We start from the raw sequence: 23,632 nt of genomic DNA on the forward strand, positions 1-23,632 counted from the left end.
TGAGAAGAGGACGTTTTGTTGTTTGGTTTTAGTGTTTTCGAAGGTTTCTTGCTTTGCAAGTTATCTGTTATTTTCTTTTTTCTTTGGTCGTTTAATTAAACTCGGTATAAACGACTTGTCGTTGTTTTATACTTAGTTAGTTATTCTCGTTATTACTGTTTATAAATACTATGTATTGTTTGTTTTTCCAATCAATGGCAAATTCCTTTTCTTTCGATTCTCTTCTTCGATAATCTCTGATTCTCTCTCACGAAGATCCATCGTAAAAACTCTAGCCGTTAACAAAGTCACAATTGTAAATAACCCTACAATCAGTAGAACAATCGCACTATCACACAATCACAATTGCAATAAGTACAACAATAACCAATTGTAGCCTCAAAATCTTGCTTCATAGCATATTAGTCTCACACTCTAGCTTGTTCTTCTTCTTAATCAATCCAGGAATCAATTGCTTGGATCTCTCAAACATTTCAGGATCGTTCCAGAGGAAAAAATTGCACCAGCCTTCATTCGGTGTACCGAAAAATAAACAAAAGAAGAAGAGGGAAATAAAAATTCGATACAAATGTAAATTCACCCAAGTATACAAATAAAAACTAAACCAACGATGACCATGTATCACTTACCTTTTCCTGCAGCCGGTATAGATCCTTCGCCTAGGATTAGCAATGGTCCACGACGACCACTCAACCAACGGGAGGTCACAATCACAAGAAGACCACCGTAAGTGCTGCTCTTCCATGATGATTTCGTGAGTTGAAGACGAAGAAGAATACTGAGATGAAGACTAACGAATTTGAAAGCACAATATGAAGACAAAGAAGAATCGTGGATGAAGAAAAACGCTTATGTTATATGATTTTCAGTACGGGGCTTTTATTAGGTTAGGTAAAAAATCATCAGGGAGTGGTCGATTTAAAAAGATTAATATTATTAGGTAATACATATAATGAGAACTTGGTAAAACATTTAAAAACTCGAGTTTTCAGAAGACACTAACACGTGTACTTCCGTTTGCACTTAACAGTCCAAGTAATAACGCAGGAACCAAAACCTAATATTAGGTATTTTCTCCGTAAAAAAATGTAGCTAAGTGTATCCAAACAAAAACAATAAGTATTTTTGCCGCAATTTCCTCTTTAAATAAACATATGTAACAATATGAACTTGCATATTTCAACCTCTCAAAATATATTCAAAAGACCTTCTGTTTGAAATTGAGCATACAAATGAAGTATATATATAATGCCACATTATTGTTTGTCGGAATGGAAAAATCAGAGAGAGATAGAGAGAGTGAATCATTGATAGAGAAGAGAAGAGCCTTCCTTGGCGAGGACGAAGAGACCTCCGTCACCTCGGGAGATTCGAAAGTCGGTGTCGAGGTAAGTGGTGAGGAGCCAGGAGGCGGTCCTCTCTCCCGGAATGGGGAGTTTGAGGGAAGGCTGGCCGGAGATGAGCCGCGAGATGTTGGCCACCGCACCCTGAATCGGCCCCAGGCCCTGCTGCAAAGGGTTCAGATTTATCTTCTGCCCAAACACTTCCACCTCTTCAGGGAGCTCTACGCTTGACTTTATCTCCGGGGGTTCAAATTTTCCCTCCTTAAATTGTACCTGGATATTTCCATCACCACCAGTCATTTATTTATTATTGATTTTAGGGTAATTGGGCTAATGGTAGGTTAACTTTTGTTTTAGCAGTTTTGGTACCCAGATTTTAATTTTTTTTTTTTTTTTTTGGCAATTTACTCGGAATTCCCAAGTTCTTGTCATTTTTTAGAAAGAAATTAAAAAAAAAAAATCAGCAGTTGATATGTATTTTTTTTTCTTTCTAAACCAATTGTATTGTGAAGGACCAAAATTGCTAAACAGTAAATATAAAGTTCCAGCCGTGACCCACCTATTAGACTAAATTAACGTTTAAATTAACTGGGATGGAGGAATCGAAAATTTAAATATAAAAGTAAAAATAAAAAAGAAATTTTGTATGAAACTCAATTTTGCCTAATTTTATTTATTTATTAAAAGGAATGGTTTAGTCCATAGGTCCCACGTCTAACCCCACAAAGATTGGGGAATTAAGAACACTATCAATCGCTAGGTGGGTACTTATCTAGATTCTAGAGTCTGGAACCAAGGACTCTCTTAGAAATAAACCAAAGATCTGACCACTAGACCAACTCTGATAAAATTTCACCAACTTCTAAAATATTGTTCCCCTATTTATTCTTCAGATATACCAAGTTTACATACAATTGATTCACTGTCCTAAGTGGTCCTAATTCATTTTTCTTATCCTTTATCTCACCTTTTAAAAGATAGACAAACAAGACAAGTAGATGTTAAAAAATCATATATGTATCGTGTTTGTTAAGGCTATCATTATCATACCTGTATTCTGGAGGGAGTGCGAACTTCGAAAGTCGCAGATGCGCTGAAAGTGAAAGTGGAGAGCGCGTTCGACAGCGTGATCGAGTTCACGATCGTGGACGAGCTCGAGTCAATCGACTGAGTAATCTTATCTACTTTCAGCAGCGGCGTCGATCCCATTGCCAAGAGCGGCAACAGCTCCGAAGACCCAGTGTACCTGCGTTCCGTTTCAGCAATTAAGCGAAACCACTTAAGGAAACAACACGATTCGTGAAACGTCTCAATCGTTGGTTTCTGGTGTAAACAGAGAAGTTTAATTTATCCTCCAAGATTGACCACTAACACAACAATAAATAATCTCGGGTCATTAAATATTAGGTGATCTTGCTTGCCATATACTGCAAGTACAAAGGAAGTTCTCGACAATAATTAAGGACACGATTAAATTCAAAAGATGATGCATAATTAGCCATGTTTTATGGAAAAGAAAAAAAATAAATGAAGCAGATAAAATCACAGGAACATATTTCGATGCTGCGTTTGTTTCTTAAGAATCTCCCATAACCCTAATGTGTGTAACACTTTCTATTTTCCAATAGACCCGTCTTCCAAAAAGAAACTGATAATCAATAAACTAAAAACGCCGTTTCATATGAATACCCTATGCCCTAAGATACTTCTGTTTGCCATCAAACAAAAAACGCCATTTCATATGAGCACCCTAGTCTAAGATGTTACACATTTACGAAACGCAGACAAACCATGTCGAATTTCCTTAAGTCCCAAACTTCCTAAAGAACTCCAATAAACAAAAACAAAATCCCATTCCTATAGCGACACAACTTGTTTCACCACCAACCGCCCTCGGTAAAATATGACCATCTTGTAAAATGTCAAAAGTTCCTTAAACATCCATACCACAAAGAGGCAAAATCAATGACCAATACAAACCCCATTTCGTATCAAAGCCCTATGACTACATAATGACACTCCTTTTTTTTCCCATTTTTTTTATACATTTTCTAAACGCAAATAGACAATGTTAAACTCCTAAAGATACACACTTGATATCTTCATGCTATACATGACACACTTTTCTTCTTTACTTTTTTTTATGTTTTGTTTTCCTATCGTCCAAGCAATGAATATCATCAAGCAGAGCATTTCATCCAGATTTAAAATATAAATAAAAAAACTCACAGCAAAACCCAGTTTCCATCGAGAAGCTCAGGGCATTGAGTCGGAGCCAGAGTGGGATTGAGAGCCTCCAATTGGTTGACAAGCTCCATAATCTCAGCTCTCTCCTCCGTCTTCGCGCTAAACCCCATCTGCGTTCCGTAAAAGCTGTCCACCATGCACCTCTTCAGTTCCCTCACCTTCTCGTCGCCGTCGCCGGCGGAGGGAGTCTCCGCGGCGGCGGCGGCGTAGCCATCTTGGCCCCACTCGTCGTCGTTGGTGGTGGGGTCGGCGTCGGAGAGCTTGGAGCGGGCCGAGGCGAGCTCGGGCTCGGCGGGGTCGCCCCACTCGTCGGTGAGGCCCGACGGCGGTTCGGGCTCCTCGTCGGAGTGGACTCGGAGAGGCCGGTTGTGGAGGAGCTTCCTCAGCGGTGTGGGTCTCGAGATTGGGAACGACAACGATGACGTAGAAGAAGAAGAGAAAGAGGGTTGTTTGGTAATGGGGTTTGGAGAGGAGAAGAGGGAAGAGTGTGGGCATATGAATAGCAAAGCCATCTCTCTCTCTCTCTCTCTCTCTGATTGTGAATCTTTGTCGAGGAGGAATCGAACTTGTGTTGTGTGGAGAGAGGGAACCTGTTTTTTATTTTTATTATTTATAAATATCTGAAAGGTGTGTTGATTTTTGCCCCATTGTAATTTGTAAATGCATTGATTTCACTCACTGGATTATATCATAATTTTATGAAGATTGTGCGTTTCCAATGAATATACTTGCATGCTCTATATCTGCAACATGAATTGAATTAAAATAAGAAGACTGTCCGAAGAAGCTATAGTTAACTAGAGTTGACCGTATACGAGGAAATAGGGTGTGGTTATTGGTAAGTGAGAATTTTCCGCAAAGCAGTCTCAATTTCTCACAAGAAAGGATTTAAATGCCATTTTTTATGCCGTTTCGAGTCTCTTAATTTACGGAAAATCGATATGTCGACGAAAAATCGAACGGAAAAAATGTGAAAAAAGGCAAATAAAATGTCATTTTCATATGCCGTTTTCGATGAAAAACCGACGTACCAATGGAAAATCGAACGGAAATAATGTTTCCTAATATATTAAAAAGATAATACATAATTATATATATATATATATATATCTTTTGAATTTTTAAATTTGAAAAATATATTCTATATAATATCTATAGATTTAGTACGTATTTATACGTATTGGTGTTTATTTTTCTGTTGAGAGTAATATGTATAATAATGTTTTGGGTTTAATACCCATACTTTGTTTTTTTTCTTTGCATTCTTTGTTTTTCCATAGGGGTTGATATTGAATAAATATTTAGACAGTAAATAAAATATCTTAATTTCAAATTATATTCAGAATATTTACACTCAATGTTTTTTGTTCATTATGTGTGATGAACTATGTCATTTTATAAATTATATCTTAGTCACATTCAATCAATATTTTATTTCATTAATTTATTTTATTTTAATTATGATCTTTGCGTTCTTTGTTTTTCCAAAAAAAAACATTTGACAATGTATTTCAATGTCTACCTCCCAAATAATAACAAAAAATACAAAAGAAAAATATGAGGTAGTCGTAAGTAACGTTCATGTATACATCTCCTTTAATTTCCAAATCCACTCTCTCTTGACTTCACCATTTGCTTCTTCACAAGTTTGTAGTCGTAAATCAAGTTGTATAGATATCTTATTTTAGTTCAAATTTGTCTTGAGAATCTTTTTTTTAGTCGCCGGAAAAAAATGGTATTTCGCCGAAAAAAATGGTGGTTCACCAGAAAAAATGGAGGTTCGCCGGAAGTCCTCCAAAAAATCAGAATATATATATATGATAGATCGTCACATTACAAACAACATTCATGAAGGGAATTATATGAAAATAAAAATCATTTTACCCCGAAAAATGAAGATTTAAATATCCGATTTTCGTTTTTTTTCTTCTTTTTCTCCGACTTTCGTCGAAAGTCCTAGGCATTCTACAGCTTGTATACTATGTTTTGACCGAAAATTGAAGGTCATTTTCGTCCGAAATGGCATGTCGTTTCCACGATATTCGAACGACAAACATGAAGGAAACGACATTTTCCTCTATCGCCGGCCGTTAGCTCACCGGAAACAATTTTCTCCCGGAAATTCCAGGAAATTCGCCGGCATTTTAAACATTGCAAGAAACATCGATTTTTTTTTTTAGAGGTAACTTTGCCACCATAGATTGAACTCACGACCTCTCTCCCTAAAAAAAACAAAAAAAAAAAAAAAAAAAAAAACTCACGACTTCTACTTTTGAGGTAGTGTGAAATTACTAACTAAGCTATGGCCTTGAAATTTCGTTATGAGTTCAAAACCAACCTCTAAATATATTGAAATAATGAATTAATATTTTTTGAAATTGAAAATATAGAACTGTTGGTGTGGAGCCCTTTTAATGAATCGAAATAAAGATATGCATAATGCGTAAAATAAATTAGAAATGATTTAATTGATAAATGATTACGAACTGGAAGGTTGATGATCACAGAGCTCGAACGATGAAACTGTTATGCATGTAAAAGAGAAAATGTCATGATCTTTTATTTATAGATCTCGAGTACAGTAGGCGAGCTCCAGTTGTTATGGGACACGTAATATCTGAATATGTCCTCTTCTTATCGTTGTGTGCAACATATAGTGTTGGATTTATTAGCGTATATATATAATATATTAGTCATTATTATTATTATTATTATTATTATTATTGTATTTAGGATTATTTCCCTTTTTTCTTTATTTCCCTTTTTTGGTTGTATTAGGGTTATATATACCCAGACTATTGTATTTTGTAATTCATCAATTCAGACTTCCTGTTTTTCTCTGAATCCCTAAATCTTCATGGTATCAGAGTCATCTTCTCCATTCATGGCTTTTGTTAATTGATTGAAGAAAGTTAATATACCAAGCACGGTGTTCGCGGATCGAGCTACGTTTTTCGTCCGTATCATTGGTATTTTCGCCTCCTTTTTTTGATTTGTGGATGTCGTAATTGGTTGAGTGATTGTCCTGTTCATCGGTTCGGTGCTGTTTGGATGCGTTGTTGATTTCGTTTTCGGATTTCAATTTGGGGGTTTCTATCTGTTTGTTTGGATTTCGTTGTTTTTGGAGTGTTTGGATTTGTGATTTTTTCGATATGGCGGGTCGTAGAGATGATTCCCTTCAGGCAATTGGTGTTCAACTGGATGGCAAAAATTACTCATATTGAAGTTATGTTATGAGGAATTTTTTGCGTGGAAAATCGATGTGGAGTTATGTGACGGGTGTGCGTCGTAAGCCTACCGATGAGAAGGCTGAAGATTTTGCAACTTCGATTGATGTTTGGGAGTCTGACAACGCGAAAATTGTCACGTGGATTAACAACTCTGTTACCCACTCGATCGGTGCTCAGTTGACGAAGTACGAGACTGCGAAGGAGGTCTGGGGACATCTAGAGAGACTCTATACTCAGTCTAATTTTGCCAAACAGTATCAGTTGGAGATGGATATTCGTGCGCTTCGGTAAAACGGCTTGAGTATTCAAGAGTTCTATTCTGCCATGTCCTCATTGTGGGATCAGTTGGCATTGACTGAGTCGGCTGAATTGAGGGCAGTGGCGGCTTACATCTCTCGGCGTGAAGAGCAGCGATTGGTTCAGTTCTTGATGGCCCTTCGTGACGACTTTGAGGGATTGCGTGGTGCGATTCTTCACCGATGTCCTCTTCCTTCAGTTGATTCTGTGGTCAACGAGCTGCTGGCCGAAAAGGTTCATCTCAAGTCCAAGATCGACAAGGAGAGTCCATCACCCGCGGTGCCTGCTGTCCTTGCTGCCCCGTACCGTTCTCTTGCTGGTAGTACGTCCAGGTCATCACACCCTCTGGATAAATGTGCCTTCTGTAAAGAGAAGGGACATTGGAAGGCTCAGTGTCCGAAGTTAGGCAGGGACAGAGCACAACCGCAACAACAGCAGCAGCAACAACGCCCAACCCAGCCTCAGTCTCGCCCGACGGCTCCGTGGGTACCACGTCCAACGGCTCCGTGGGCACCTCATGCACCGGCTCCGTGGGCACCTCGTCCGACACCTCCATGGACACCTCCGCCCACCAACGACGTTGCTGCCCCATCTGTGGACCCGTACATGTTTGAGCAGTTCCAGCAGTTCCTTGCCTCTCAGCCTCATGCCATGTCAGCCTCTTCCTCTAAAGGTTTGTCTTCATCGTCAGTCCCAGGTATACCATCCTCCATTTGGATACTTGATTTGGGTGCTTCTAACCATATGTCCCCTCATTTTTCATCTTTTGTGTCTTTGTCCCCTCACTCGTCCATACCCATTATGACCGCCGATGGCACCCCTATGCCATCAGAGGGTTTTGGTTCTGTTGTTACATCTCATATTTCCATTCCTGATGTCTACTATATTCCTAGTCTTGCTTTAAATCTTGTGTCTGTTAGTCAATTGACCGATTCTGGTTTCGTAGTCACTTTTTCTTCTTCATCTTGTTGTGTTCAGGATCCGCAATCTCAGATGGTGATTGGGACAGGCCGTAAGCAGGGGGACTCTATGTCTTGGATGAAAGTAACGGATGTGGCTGCCTCTAGTGTGAATTTATCTTCTTTTCGTTTGAGTCATTTGTCGTGTGACTTTTATTTGTGGCATTCTCGTTTGGGTCATGTTTCAGCGTCTCGTTTGCGTTTTTTGGTTTCTACGGGAGTTTTAGGAAATTTGAACTCCCAGGATATTTCTGATTGTAGTGGTTGTAAACTTGCAAAATTTTCAGCTTTACCTTTTCATAAAAGTGTTTCGTCTTCTCTTGCTCCGTTTGATCTTGTGCATTCTGATGTGTGGGGACCTGCTCCCGTGTCTACTAAGGGTGGTTCTAGATACTACGTTTCATTTGTTGATGATTTCACTCGTTACACTTGGGTTTATTTAATGAAGCGTATATCTGATTTTTTGAGCATTTACCGTGATTTTAGAGCCCTCGTAAAAACACAACATTCTGCTATCATTAAATGTTTTCGTTGTGATTTAGGAGGTGAATATACTTCTAACGATTTTTGCCAGTTACTTGCTTCCGATGGGACTATCCGTCAAACCTCATGTACTGACACACCTCAACAAAACGGTGTAGCTGAAAGGAAACATCGTCACCTTGTTGAGACTGCTCGCTCATTTCTCCTGTCTGCCGAGGTTCCTAGTATTTTTTTGGGGGAAGCTATCCATACCGCTGCCTATGTCATAAACAGAATCCCAACCTCTCATAATTCAGGTTTGTCCCATTTCGAAAAGTTGTTTGGAAAAGTCCCTGATTATGCCAGTTTGCGTGTTTTTGGTTCCACTTGTTTCGTTCTCCGACCTCACGTTGAGCGCGATAAATTGTCTCCTAAGTCTGCCTTGTGTGTCTTTTTGGGATATGGTGTTGGTCAAAAGGGATATCGTTGTTTTGATCCGGTCAGTCAAAAATTGTATGTCTCTCGTCATGTTGTGTTTTTAGAGCATATTCATTTCTTCTCTGTTCCCGCTAGTTCTCATAACATGACTCAGAATGATCTTATTCGCATTGATCATTTTGATATTGACACCGATGAGGTTCACATTGATACTTTGGTTCCTGATACACACACGCCTCTGACTCCTCCTGCTACGACTGCTCAGCCATCACTTGAGATTGCGGATCATCCTCCTCTGCGTCAGTCCACCCGTCCTCGTAAGTCCACTAAACTTCCCGATTTTGCCTATTCTTCATACTCTACATCTTTTATTTCCTTTCTCGTGTCTCTTCACTCTTTGTCTGAGCCTTTTTCCTATAGAGAGGTTGTTGTTGACCCCCTTTGGCAGACTGCTATGGCTGAGGAACTTACTGCTCTACATCAAACCCACACTTGGGACTTCGTACCGTTGCCGTCAGGGAAGCGGGCCATCGGTTCTCGTTGGGTCTATAAGATCAAGACCAAATCAGATGGGTCCGTGGAGCGGTACAAGGCTCGTTTTATTGCTAAAGGCTATTCTCATGAGTATGGTATGGATTACGAAGAGACTTTTGCACCAGACGCAAAGATGACGACGATCCGCGCTCTGATCGCTGTGGCTTCCGTACATAGTTGGGAGATATCTCAGATGGATGTGATGAATGCCTTCTTGTATGGTGATCTTCACGAGGAGGTCTACATGACACCCCCTCCTGGTGTCGCGCATCAGCCCAGTCATGTATGTAAGCTGCGTAAAGCCCTTTATGGTCTCAAACAAGCACCCCGAGCTTGGTTTGAGAAGTTCTCCACTGTGATCACCTCCCTTGGTTTCATTCCTAGTCAGCATGACTCCGCTTTGTTCGTCAAGCATACAAGTACAGGTCGTATCCTCTTGTCCTTGTATGTTGATGATATGATTATTACCGGCGATGATTATGATGGGATTGAATCGTTGAAGTCTGACTTGGCTCGGTGTTTTGCTATGAAAGATCTGGGTTTGTTGCGTTACTTTCTGGGTATAGAGGTGGCTTTTTCTCCGAAGGGCTACCTTTTATCTCAGTCAAAGTATATATCAGATCTCTTTGAGCGCGCTCGTCTCACTGACAACAGAATCGTTGATACTCCTCTTGAAACCAATGCACGCTACTCTCCATCTGATGGGTCTCCTTTGCCCGATCCCAGTCTATACCGCACGATAGTTGGAAGCTGGTTTATCTCACGGTTACTCGTCCTGATATTGCGCATGTTGTTCATATTGTCAGTCAGTTTGTCACTGCTCCTACCACAGTTCATTGGGCTGCTGTTCTACGCATTCTCAGGTATCTTCGTGGTACTCAGTTTCAGAGTCTATTATTTCCCTCCTCGTCTTCATTGGAGTTGCACGCTTACTCTTATGCTGATTGGGCTGGTGATCTTACGGATCGCAAGTCCACCACTGGATTCTGTGTTTTCCTTTGAGATTCACTCATCTCTTTGAAGAGCAAGAAGCAGGATGTTATTTCTCGCTCTTCCACTGAAGCTGAGTATCGCGCTATGGCTACGACTACATGTGACATTGTTTGGTTACGCTGGTTACTTGCTAATCTGGGTGTCACTCTTCATCATCCTACGCCGTTATTGAGATTGCTCGTAACTCGGTCTTTCATGAGCGAACCAAACATATTGAGATTGATTGTCATTACACCCGCCATCATCTACAGCTTGGTACAATCACATTGCCATATGTTCCCTCTTCACTTCAGATTGCCGATTTATTCACGAAGGCTCATTCCATTTCGCGCTTCCGCTTCTTAGTTGACAAACTCTCAATGCTTATTGTTGTAGCATTGTGAGTTTGAGGGGGGATATTAGCGTATATATATATAATATATTAGTCATTATTATTATTATTGTATTTAGGATTATTTCCTTTTTTTCTTTATTTCCCTTTTTTGGTTGTATTAGGGTTATATATACCTAGACTATTGTATTTTGTAATTCATCAATTCAGACTTCCTCTTTTTCTCTGAATCCCTAAATCTTCAGGACTAAGTCATGTTGGGGCGATTGAGAATATCATAGTTGACTAGTCTTCAACGTCCTTGTCACCGCTTGAATGAGTTTTTTTTACTGAGCCGGGCCGAGCTAAGATGGCATCACCTTGGGTAGTTGAAAGTGACGAGCTGACTTAAGGGGCGTTAGGTCATTGTTCCTTTGCTTGGGCCGGGCTAAGAGGCGGACGTCTCAACTCAAAATTTTCATCATGGGCCATTCCTCTGGGCTTCGAGATTGATCTCTACACATAAACTAAGTTCTTCATCTACCCCACTGAGTCCAATATTGATGAGGGAAACCCAACACCAACAATTATTATTATTATTATTATTTTGTAAAAGGGTTGCTGTTATAAGTTCGACTAATATCGCTATCTTACTAAGCACACGAAAAACCTTCTAAAATTACCTCCAATCAAGGACGTTGTGAAGGTGAATAACACAAATGCGGAGCTTTCTCCCCCAACGCCAATCACAATATGATCGAGTTCTACAACCTTAAACATGTAATAGAAGCACTCATCCGTCATGGAAAAGGTAATGAAATACCAGGTTGGCAACCCCATATAAGAGGCAAAAGAAAAATAATAGTGGGCGTATTTTTGCATGGCCATCTTTACGAGAGGACCTAAAATTCGAGAAGAAACTAGACTAGCACAAAAGACCTATGTAAGAGACGTTTTTTATATTTCCTGCTCAAGTTTTATTTTTCTCCGAACATCGACCATCAAATAATCTCAAGACAAAGAATGAAATTACATCACTTTGAATGGACATTTAAAAGTTGGGTAGGGTTACTAGGGTATAAAGATTCCTAGCAGAATAAATAGATTCAGTTGGAATCGCATGTGATGGGCCATTTTTATAAGTACGCGGTGCTAATTAAACCCACCCAATTTTGTAACACATACATACTGAGAAATAGGAAAAATATCATAAAAACTGCTGAAATTGATGACACAATCAATACCATTTTTTACGCCCTAAGAGTATGTTTTTTATTTAATAAGACAATCATCTTGGATAAATGGTCTCAACTAGTAGCAATTTTGATAATTTAGATCAAAATAATAGCAATTATATTTTTGGACACTTTTAATAATAACTATAAACATTAAAGTATACAGCTGTCATATAATTGCTATTATTTTTGTCCAAAATATTAAAGTTGCTACTGGTTGAGACTATTTCCCATCATCTTGGGCAGCGGAGCCACATGAAGGACCAATAACTAAGTGCTCTTTTAACTTTTGAAAATTTTAATTTTAACTTTAATTTTTATCAATGTTATATTTTCAAGATTTTTTTAATTGACCATACTGTAATTCCTACCTTAACCATTGATCATCTCTGTCTTGCTCACTATCATACGAAATCTCTACTTTTTTATGTTTGTGTTTGAAAAACCATCATGTTCACAGTTTATTTTGAAAAGCAAACCTTAAACTTACTTGAACCCAGAGAAAATAACCATATCAGAAAAAATTCAATTATATTTTGTCGTAACAAATAATCGCTGAACTATAAACACATTGGAAGATTTTAACATCCAGTTGAATATTTTTTTATACTATATTTTTCGTGTAAGATAAAAAAAATTCCATTCAAAACTAAAGAGAAACGTGATCTGAGAAAGTAGAGACGAGAGATAAAGAGAGAGAATAAATGAGACTAACTGAATTTAGTTAGAGTTGTTGTCATTCTCATTAACGATTTTTTATCTTAATTAGTCAAGATATTTATACATAATCAATCTATTTAAATTACCACGTCACTACTGCACTCTATATATAATCACATCCCCCCTCAAGGTGAAGGACATGGAAGTACGAAGAGCTTCGTTCTTAAACAAGTGAATGGTGCAGTGGCAAGAGGCTTTGTGTGGCCATCAAAAAGTTGAGCTTCTGATTGAGTGAATTGCACGTGAAGACACTGGTTAAGGATCTTGTCACGAACAAGTGAAAATCGATTTCAACATGCTTCGTTTGTGAGTGCAAAACTGGATTTACCGCTAAGCACGTTGTACTGAGATTGTCACATAAGACTGTTGGAGTGCGAAAGTAAGGAAGGCCAATGTCACGTAGTAGTGATGGTATCTAGGTAAGCTCATAAACTATTGAAGCAACTGCACCATTCCCAAACTCAGTGCTAGATCATGACATGACGTTTTGTTTCGCTGAAGACCAAGCAACTAAGTTTAAGCCAAGGAAAATGCAGTGGCCATCATTGCTTTTGCGGTCGTCAGGGCAGCTGGCCCAGTCAGCTTCCAAAAAGGCAGAGACATCAAGAGTTATGCTTCTGTGCAGAGTGAGGCCAAGGTGAGGTTTACCCTTCAGATAACGTAGAAGACGTTTAGCTTGCCAATGCACATCAGTTGGTTCATGCATAAATTGACAGAGCTTGTTAACTAGCAAAGCTGATGTCAGGGCGGGTTATAGTGCAGTATTGCAAGCTTCCCGCAATGCTCCTATACTTTGTTGGATCAGCTAGTGGTACCCCATCTTTGGCTGATAGAATAGGTGATGTAACCATCGGGGTGGAACAATCTTTTAAGTCACTGAGCTCTGCTTTTCTGAGTAGATCACTGATGTGTTTTGACTATGTGAGATGTAGTTGAGTGGCTGTTCTTTTGACTTCAATACCTATAAAGAACTTGAGTTGATCAAGATCTTTTAAGGAAAATGATGAGTGAAGATCTTTGACCAGAAGATCAATCAGCATGTTATCATTTCCAATGATGATAATGTCATCAACATAGGCAAGTAGTAGCAATAGTCTGGACCCTGAATGAAAGACAAACATAGAAGTACCTGCCTTTGACTAACTAAGTCTCTATTTTACAAGAATACTTGAGCTTTTAAAACTAGGCTCGTGGAGCTTGTTTCAGGCTATACAAGACTTTCTTCAAGTGGCATATATGATGTGGATACTTAGGATCTTTGAACCCGGTGGTTGTTGTATACACACAGTTTCAACTAGATCACCATTTATGAAAGCGTTGTTCATGTCTATCTGTCTCAATTGCCAGTTCTGAGTCATAGCAATAGACAATACTACTCGGATTGTGACTTTCTTGATGGTTGGACTGAAAGTATCAAAGTAGTTGAAGCCAAATACTTGGTGAAATCCTTTGGCAACTAAACGTGCCTTGTACTTGTCTAGGCTCCCATATGAGTTGAGCTTCGTACGGAAAAACCTCTTGTAGCCAATGAATTATGCATTTGGTGGTGCTGCATTGAGTTCCCACGTGCCATTGTGATGGAGAGCACTTAGCTCAGTATGCATAGCTTGTTGCCAATGCTAAACTTTTAGAGCCTCAATGTGACTATCAGGGTCACATGGTGAAAGTTGTATCTTTGCGTGAAATGCTTTTTGTTTCAAGTGTCCAGTCTTTGATCTGGTAACCATGGTATGTGTACGTTGAGTTGGTTGTAAGGAAGGTTAAGTGGATGATGGTATGGGAGTAATGTTAGTTGTAGTGGTTTTTGTTTGGTTATTTATGTGTTGGGGTTGAATTCTGGATGATGAATTAGAATTTGGGGAGTGAGTGGGTTGTGGGATTGGAGATGAGATTATATTTGGTGTTGTGATTATTGTATGATTTGTGTGTGTTTCATGAGTGTCATGGTTTGATGAGTGTATCTGGGACGTTTGAGTTGGGATTGGATTGCTGAGCACAGTTATGGATATGGCAACATGTATAGGTAGTGAGGTGTGGGTTTGATAAGAGGGTAAGGTGGCATTGTACTTGATTAACGACTAATATATAGAACATGTGAGCAGGAATATCTAAGCACAAATAGCCTTGTGCTTTAAGCTGTACGTACCCCATAAAAGCACAATGAATAAACCTTTCTTCAAGCTTGTGTTTGTTGAATGGACGCCACTACCAGAAAAAATACCTTCAACTACAGTTTTTTTTAAAAGTCTACAGTTTTGTCTAAAACTAAAGTCTTTTGAAGTCGACTATGGTCATCCTTTTTTCGGCAGTTAATAGACTCTAGTCAGTTTTAAAACTGGAGAGATTAGCTTAATATTCTCTACGATCAATATAAAAACATAGACTAAAATTAAAAAAATTAAAAAATGGGTCAAATTTTCACTAAGTTGAGAAGGAGGGAAATTTTCCCTCTAAACATTTCATTGAAAACTCCAAAACTAATAAGTATTAGAGTATATTCTCTCTCTCTCTCTCTCTCTCTCTCTCTCTCTCCCCCTTAAAATAAAAGTTCTTCTGACCTAAATCACCACCGGACCATCATTACCACAAAAACCACCACCACCACCACATAGATTTAATGACCTCGAATCTCAAAGATTTATTAGGGTTTCGTCTGGAATTTCTTGATTGAAGCTTGCTAACTGGGTTGATATGGAAATCAAGAGGAAGAGAGATATTGAAAGTGAGAGAGAGAGAGATACGTTGATAGAAGCTCTGAGGCTGCGAGTGCGGGAAAGACAGAGACTCCTCAAGGAAAGAGGCGGTGGTCGTCGCGTTTAACTCAGTCAAGGTAAATCCTTGATTCGTTATTTTCTTCTTGCTCGAAATTTAAGGAATATATTTCGAAGAAAGTAAATTTCAACAGACGAGGACAATATCTAATCATTCAAGGTAATTTTTTTTTTTTTGGATTTTTTATTCAAAAAATTGGGTTAATTTCGGAAATCCTAATTTATTCAAGAAAGAGCAGTGGGGTCGAAATTTTTCAAGGTAATCTCCGACTCCTCTCCTCATTGCTAAATTTTAGAGTTTGGGAAATTAGGATTTTATTGGAATTTCTTGATTTGAAGCTTATTGGCTTAATGATTTTTGTGGATTGGGTGTAACCTCTGTTCGGTTCTGATTCATGAATTAAGTTTTATTTTTTTCCGAGTTAAGGTTTCAAATACAAGGATTTAAAATGAAACTTGATTGTGGTTGATATCACTAGCTGAAAAATATTTTGTCAACACTGGTTATAAAACTTCATTTTTGTTCATATTATCTCAGCGACGACACTGGTTTAATTTTTTTTTAGCTGGTGAGGCCGTTCTTGCGGATCTTGCCGAAGGTTGAGAGCGCATAATGGGGGGTTCCATCGGATACGGAAGTTGGTATACATAAGCAGCGCTATTTCCAAATTCTTGGTTAGCAGTCAACTTCCTCGATGTAAGGGATGTACATGGACAGGGCTTCCTGCCCGTTCACCAGGGCCGCTGTCAGCTTCCTCAGCCTCTTGTGCTCTTCAAACGAGATCGACACCAAAGTTTGACTATCCTGGGTAATTAAACCTCTAATTTATCTTCTTTATGTCGGATTCGTGAGGAAGGTAATGTTTTTTTAATGAGATTCAGATTAGGGGATTTCTTTGCTTCTCAACTCAGAACTAGGTTGAGTGATTTTGGAATTTTGCCGAGTGATTTCGGTTGCTAGACCGAGAAAATGGGTCTCGACTACATGGATGTCGAGGCCTTGAAGAAAATTAACACGAACAAGAAGATTGTTAAGAAGCTCGCCAAGAAATACCATGCTTTCTCAGCCTCTGGCTGTGATCGACCCGAGTCTCAACAAGGTTGGTTAGTCTAATTATTTTCATTTTTTATATTTTATTTATATTTTTTTCCTTGTTTTGTGTCTTATTTTCATGGTCCATTGAATACTTAGATTTCGGAGTACTGAACCGAGATGCCACTGATGACAAAGTAACGGTGGAGAGCGCTGAAGCAACTCTCAAGTGAGTTTTGCTTTCATAGCGTGTTTACTTTTTTCCATAAGAATCTTCGAATTCGATGTCATTCATTAGTTTCTTATCAATTGTATTGTTGTTCATTAAACTAACTTTGTACTTCGTTATTAAACCTGATTGCCTGGAAGGTACAATGTTGCTGTGAAATGTGCAACAATAACACCTGGTCAGTTCTATAGAAATATAGAAGTTCTCTTGAGTGGTAATAATAGTTTAATTGAATGTATGTGTGCGTATTTGTGTGTGTGTGTGTGTGCTGTCTGTTTGAGAGTGGGTGTGTATGTGTATGATAGAGTGAATAAATGTGTGTGTGTTTGTGGCTGCAACAATGTGAGTGTGTCTGAGTGTGTGCGTTTGTTTTTGTGTGTGTCCATGTCCCTCTGCCTTTCTCTTTTCTCTTTTCTCTTTTCTCTGACTCTTTCTATCTATCTTAGTCACACTCCGGACTCTAATGCTTAGTTCTTAGCTCTGGTTAGTGTGCATGTGGTCTGGTGTGTACGTGAATGTGTATGTGCTTGCTGTGATTGTTTGGTTGGATTTGGTTTAATACTGTTTGGTTGTATCATTGACTTGTTGATTGGATATATGTGGTCAACCATCCTTTGAAAAGGTGGTTGCTTCGTCCTTTCTTGAGTTGGGTTTTGCAACTTGGTCACCATTTATGCACTACTACAAATACAGTTTTTCAGTGCGGATGAATTTTGGGTGCGACTTTTCGCACCTAAAAGTCGCACCAAAAAATACTTTCGGGTGCGAAAAGTCGCATCCAAAAGACGTTGAAGCAACTAAAAAATTTTGCTGATTTTTTTAAATTTGGGTGCGACAAGTGCACTCAAAAGTTCATTAATACCTTTGGGTGCGACAAAGTCGCACCTAAAAATCAAGGTTAAAAGTCGCACCCAAAAGTCCAAATGTTTTAAGCGGTATTTTTCCCCCCTTTGTATAAATTTTGACCGGTCAAAACATTGGGTGCGACAAAGTCGCACCCAAAAGGTCCATTGGGTACGAAAAGTCGCACCCAAAAGGACTATTGTCGCACCCAAATTCTAGGTCAGGTTATAAAAAAAAAATCAGTCTGAGCTTTTTTCTATCTCTTTCACGCTTTCACTCTCGATTTCTCTGGTCCTCTTTGCCGCCTGAGCTCGCCTGTCGTTCCGCCCCGGTCCGACAGCATCTCCGGCCGGTAAGTCTTCTCTCATTCTCTCTCTCTATCCTACTCTCTCTCTCTCTCTCATTCTCTCTCTCCAGCTCACTATATATATCTCTCCTCTTCTCCGGTCCTCACTGCTGTTAAGCTCAATCAGAAGGAAGAAGAGACAGAGCGAGAGTCGGACGGTGAATCCCAATCAAGAGGGAGAGGGAGAGAGAGTGCCGAAGAAGAGATCGCTGGGAAAAGAAGGAGAGAGTGCTGAAGAAGACTCGAACCCCACCAATTTCACCCGAGGTAAGAAGAATTTTATCTCTAGGGTTTGATTTCTATGATTTAGGGATTATGGAGATTCTAGGGTTTCGAGTTATTAGAATCTGAAAACGGCTCATATAGCGTTGGTTCAATGATGATTCTAGGTGATTGATTGTGTTTTGAATCTTTGATTAATCTGGCCGTGTGTTTGAGATGATGTTTTTAGGGTTTGTTGTTAGTCTTGTACCCTTTGTTTTGTCGGGAAATTATATCTCATGTTGCTTGAAGTGGAAACTTATTCTTAATATAGTTGGTGAAGCTTGGGTTTATTCTGTTGGTTTTGGCCGAGACTTGTGAGTGTGCTTTTGGTTGAAACGATATGAAGTGGTTTGTTTTGGTCGTGAGGTCAAGAATCTGAGAATTTGGTGTATTTTATTTAATCTGATAATAACGTTTGGTTTCATATTTGATGTTTTTTTCCGGATTTGTTGATATGGTTGTTAAGCTTTGGTTTTGTTGCGAGTTTGTTGTCGAGAGTTAGGCTCGGTTTAGGTGGCCTGGACAGGGCACGGGGCAGCGGTTCGGGACGGCGAGGACGCTGTCCGAGGAATGGTGGAGCTGCCATGCGAGCGACGACGAAGTGAGGCTGGACAGTGAGGTTCATCGGCTCGATTGGGATGATCTGTTCGACCAGAAGCGGCAGGGACGTTGTCGCAACCTCTCGGGGGCTATTCACGGCCTTTGGATTTTTTCAAATTAGGGTTTGGCCTTTAGCTATCTCGCTTATTTTTTGTCTGAAATCTCACTATTTTTGTTAACGATTTAGGGGAATGGTGATTTTTGGTCTGAAAATCTTGCTAATTAGCTAACGCGATGGATGGGAGGTATATGCGAATCAGAACAATGTTACTTGGTTTTCCAAAAAGAGCATATCATGGAAGTTGCTTGTAGCTAAGATTTCAAGTACTAATTTATTGATTAGCATGTAAAGACGCTCAATAGAGACCCTTGCTCTATTTCCTTTTGCTAAACATGTTGATATTGTTGATTCAATGAGGTTTTTTTTTTCTCTTAACCAAAATTGGAATTTGTGATATGTAGATAGTTTAGAGGATTAAAACTCATCAAAACTTGAGGACATAAGTGGATCTTGAGGACATATTGTGTTTCAAAGTTTGAGGCTGAACGTATTTAGTTGCTTTTTATTTTTATAAATAAATTAAGAATCGAAGTCACTTTTAAATCAGGTGACAACTAAAGCACTTCTAATAATTACGTTTTTCAAAGATTTAAAGTTACTTTATAATAGAGCGACATCTTAAGCACTATTTCTTTTAACCCACAAATGACTATCGGGTGCGAAAAGTCGCACCCAACCCAATGGTCATGGCGGGAAAATATCGGGTGCGACTTTAGGTGCGGAAAGTCGCACCTAAATGTCGCACCCGAAAGTCAAGACTTTTGAGTGCGACTTTTCACACCCAAGACTTTTAGGTGCGGAAAAGTCGCACCTAAAGATATCTTTGGGTGCGAAAATTGACTTTTGGGTGCGAAAAAAATCGCACCCAAAGGTATTTTTTGTACTAGTGATTGTATCACCATCCATTGAATGCTTCTGAAATTAAGCGCATGGTATCACAGTTGTGCCCACCAAGCTATCAGGGTATGTGACTTTGTGTCTCACGGACAGACTTATATCTCGCACAGAATGTTAATGGAGGTTTTGTTTCATCATCTTAAACTTCTGCAGATTTTTGTTATAATATTGTTTTTCTTCCTCTCACTGCAGTAAACATGGAGTGATCGGAAAGAAGATGGTGGTTTGGGGTTAGTACGTCGTCTCTTGGTTCCAGGTAGCTTGCTTAGTTATGCTTCCATATAGGAAAATATTAGAGGGTGTCCTTAAAAGTGGCAAGGACACCCTTGTCATAGAATCATGTCTAAGTATTTTGTGTCGAGGACAGGATGGACGACGAGGAATTGAATTGATGAAGATTGGGAGCTGAGGACGAGAATGACAACAAGGACGAGAAGAAGAGCGAGTCAGCTTTTGTATCGTTCCCGAGAAAGTCAACTAACTAGAGGTACAGGTTACTTGTTCTTCAAAATTAGGGTGGTATCTCTTGTGGACGAACGAAAGGATTGAGCTGTGAGTTTTTTTTTTTCTTTCTTTTGCTTTATTACCTCTATGTTTATGTTGGAGTTTGAAATGAAGACAACAATGTGTGTGTGTGTGTGTAAGTTAGCTTGTGTGTATTTAATTGTGTGTGTGTGTGTGTGTGTGTGTGTGTGTGTGTGTGTGTGTGTGTGTGTGTGTGTGTGTGTGTGTGTGTGTGTGTGTGTGTGTATGTGTGTGTGTGTGTGAGAGAGAGAGAGAGAGAGAGAGAGAGAGAGAGAGAGAGAGAGAGAGTTAAGTGCCATTGAATTCTGCTGTTGAGCGGAACCGTCGAGGATGAGAGTCCACCATGGTGGTTCCTGGCAGAGCCGAACCACTCACTCTAGAAAGTACTGGTTTTCAAGACACAAAAAAGTCTAAATTCTCTTCACATCTTGTGCTTGGGTGTATTTTCTTACAGGTACAATAATAATTTGTGGAATGACTTACTTACAGGTACTTGGAGGATGTTTGTGCCCACAAACGGGAGATTATGTTTGCACGATTCTATGGCGGAGTTGAGCGTACTTCTCATACTAAGAACAGACAGTCCACTGGTCATGGTCGTTGGCCATTGAAGTACTCCAACCTCATCCTCGACTTGCTCAAGAATGCGTAGAGCAACGGTAAGGTAATGATATGCGCGATATACATAGTATTAATGGTGATATAATAATACAAAAATACAGTAGATGAATATGTGACTTTCATGAGGTCCAATAAATTATGCTAGCCTGAAGTTATGTCATTTGAAATAGATTTTTTCAAGACATGTACTTGTTTTGTGATAGTCTTACTCATAACATGTATTTTATGAAGTTTGTCATATTATTTTTATCACTAATTGTACAAATTGTGTTATGTGTGTGTTAAGACTAAACTCTCAGATCGATAAATCAGATTGTGTTTGGATAATTTTATATCAGTGAAACTTGCATCAGATAAGGAGTTACAATTTCAGTTCATTGTTGGTGTTCGTTGAATGACTCTTGAATAAGCCTGGACAATGCATGTTTTGGCTGCTTGGTTAAAACTTGATGGTTTTAAATATATAATTTTATTAAATATATAATTTATTAAATATATAAGTTATTGAATATATAATTTTATTTAAGACTCCGGTATAATAAACGTAGACTGAGCAAGCAAATAACGAAACACTACGATATTGAACTATAGTCTTAATTGTCTTGCCTTATGAACAACCTAAAAACTACATACAAAAAATGTAGTCTTCAAAATATGCAAGTACAAACACTACAATAAATAGATGTAACTTTAATAAACCTGATACTATTACACTACATAAAACTCATGTAGTCTTACAAATATAAGTACAGTCTTTACACATAGTCATATACTATATATATTTATTAAACAATCCTAGACTACATCAAAAAGAAGTAGTCTTAAAGTATCACTACATTATATATACATACTCATACAGTATATAAATTAATTTAACAACAAAAACTACATAAAAAATGTAGTGTTTTAGTTTAAACTACAAGTAAATATCGTAGTGATCTAGTTTCTCTACGGTTTTGGATAGTATAAGAAACTACGGCAAAAAATCGAAGTCTTATTCAAAGTGGAAAGACTCCGGTGCAATAGACGCCAGAAAAAAAAAACCGTAGAGAAATTATATAGACTACATTCAAAAACTATAGTTAAAAGGCCTTTTTGTGGTAGTGCGCGTGTAAGGAAAGCACACCAAACACCTTCAAGTGATCATAGCTTGGTTGCTTGATGTACATTCTTCATATAGACTCTTCAGATTGAGGACTGGTGTGGGCAATCTATTTATCAAAACTGATGTTTGAAAAGTATAGAAGCATTACTCAAGTGAGACTTAAGCCTCAGTTATAAAAGTTTGTCCTTTTCCATAACGTGCATGTTTTTCCTCTCAACCCAGCCCCTTTTTTTTAGTGTATGGACATGACACTCTGTGTGTAACGTGTGAGCTCTCTAGGTGTTTAGAAATAGATAGAAACTCTCTTCTCTAGTCAGTTTGAAGTGACTGCGTATCAAATTGTGTCAAGACTAGTGACTGAAACTTCATACAGTATGACAATCACTCATCTTTAGCCTTGAGTAAGTAAATCCATGTGAAACGACCGAAGTCATCAATAAAGAGCAAAAAAAATCAAATTTCATTGGCAGTTTGCACAGGACAAGGACCCCCCAAATCTGAATGAACTAGTTTAAAAGGAAATTGAGCTCTAGTATTGATGTAGTGAAAGGCAATCTATGTGATTTTGCAAGTTGACAAAAGCTGCAAAATTCACTGTTAACACATGATTTTACATTACAGAGAGATGAAACCTAATGAACAATGGCTGCTGATGGATGTCCAAGTCTTGAGTGCCAATTTGGAGTTTGCTGCTGCTGAAATGATGATGACAAACACTTCATCTGAGATAGAAAGGTTGTTGATAATGCCGAGTATCTTGTAGAAGTAAATTTGTACAAGTCATTGCTAGTTATTTGTGTTTGGCGATTGTATAGAGACGATTGGATCAGGTGGAGAGGAAGAAGAAGTAGTGTTGAAGGTGTTTGTAGGAATGTCTGGCTGAGCTAGGTTTTGAGATTCCGCCATTGATTGACCAAGAGTTCTAATACCATGTAGAGAAACGTGATCTGAGAAAGTAGAGAGAATGAGAAAGAGAGAGAATGAATGACACTAACTGAACTCAATTAGAGCGGTTGTAATTCTCATTAAGGATTCTTGATCTCAGTCAAGAGTATTTATACATAATCAACATATTTACATTGCCACGTCACTATTGCACTCTATATATAATCACAAAAACATAATGTTTTTATATGATATATTCCATGTATTATATACAAGCTAATATATTTTATTTATATATATATATATATATGGGCCATTAGGAAAATAGTCAATTTAAAAGTTTAACATTGCTAAATAGCCAACGTTTCGTAAATTTTAAGTAAATAACCATAAAGATGATGTGACCCTATCATAAAATTTTATGCTTTCCAGGTTTGTCCCTCCTTTTTATTTCCGGATTTTGATTTAAATTTTGATTATTAATTCAGTAATTTATTTTAGGCAATTTTTTTAAAATTTGAATTTTAAATTCTCTCTTATATTTCCAAAAATATAGAAATCCGTTATTTCTACATTATTTCGTGGATTCCTGATAACATATCAATGCCCAAAATATACGCAACAATTATTCTTCTGATTTTATGTTCTTTAAAATCGTAGTTCACATTTTTACGTATTTACATA

General features: G+C 38.4%; 1 protein-coding gene and 1 pseudogene across 1 annotated transcript; one reads left to right on the forward strand and one right to left on the reverse strand.

Moving 5' to 3' along the window:
- Nucleotides 1-1,101: 1,101 nt before the first annotated feature.
- On the reverse strand, nt 1,102-4,196 carry LOC149404720 (Plastid-lipid associated protein PAP / fibrillin family protein). Its single transcript, XM_089607071.1, has 3 exons — nt 3,573-4,196; nt 2,394-2,589; nt 1,102-1,616 (listed from the first exon to the last, which is right to left on the reverse strand). The coding sequence occupies exons 1-3, from the start codon at nt 4,100-4,102 to the stop codon at nt 1,305-1,307; spliced, it is 1,038 nt and encodes a 345-aa protein (XP_089463197.1). The 5' UTR covers nt 4,103-4,196; the 3' UTR covers nt 1,102-1,304.
- A 2,546-nt stretch (nt 4,197-6,742) lies between these two features.
- LOC149404721 (uncharacterized) lies at nt 6,743-8,133 on the forward strand (annotated as a pseudogene).
- Nucleotides 8,134-23,632: the final 15,499 nt, after the last annotated feature.

Source organism: Urtica dioica, chromosome 2 (genome assembly GCF_054948205.1).
Source record: "Urtica dioica subsp. dioica isolate 48M chromosome 2, U.dioica_male_clone48M_v1_H2, whole genome shotgun sequence".
In the NCBI taxonomy this organism is placed as follows: domain Eukaryota; kingdom Viridiplantae; phylum Streptophyta; class Magnoliopsida; order Rosales; family Urticaceae; genus Urtica; species Urtica dioica.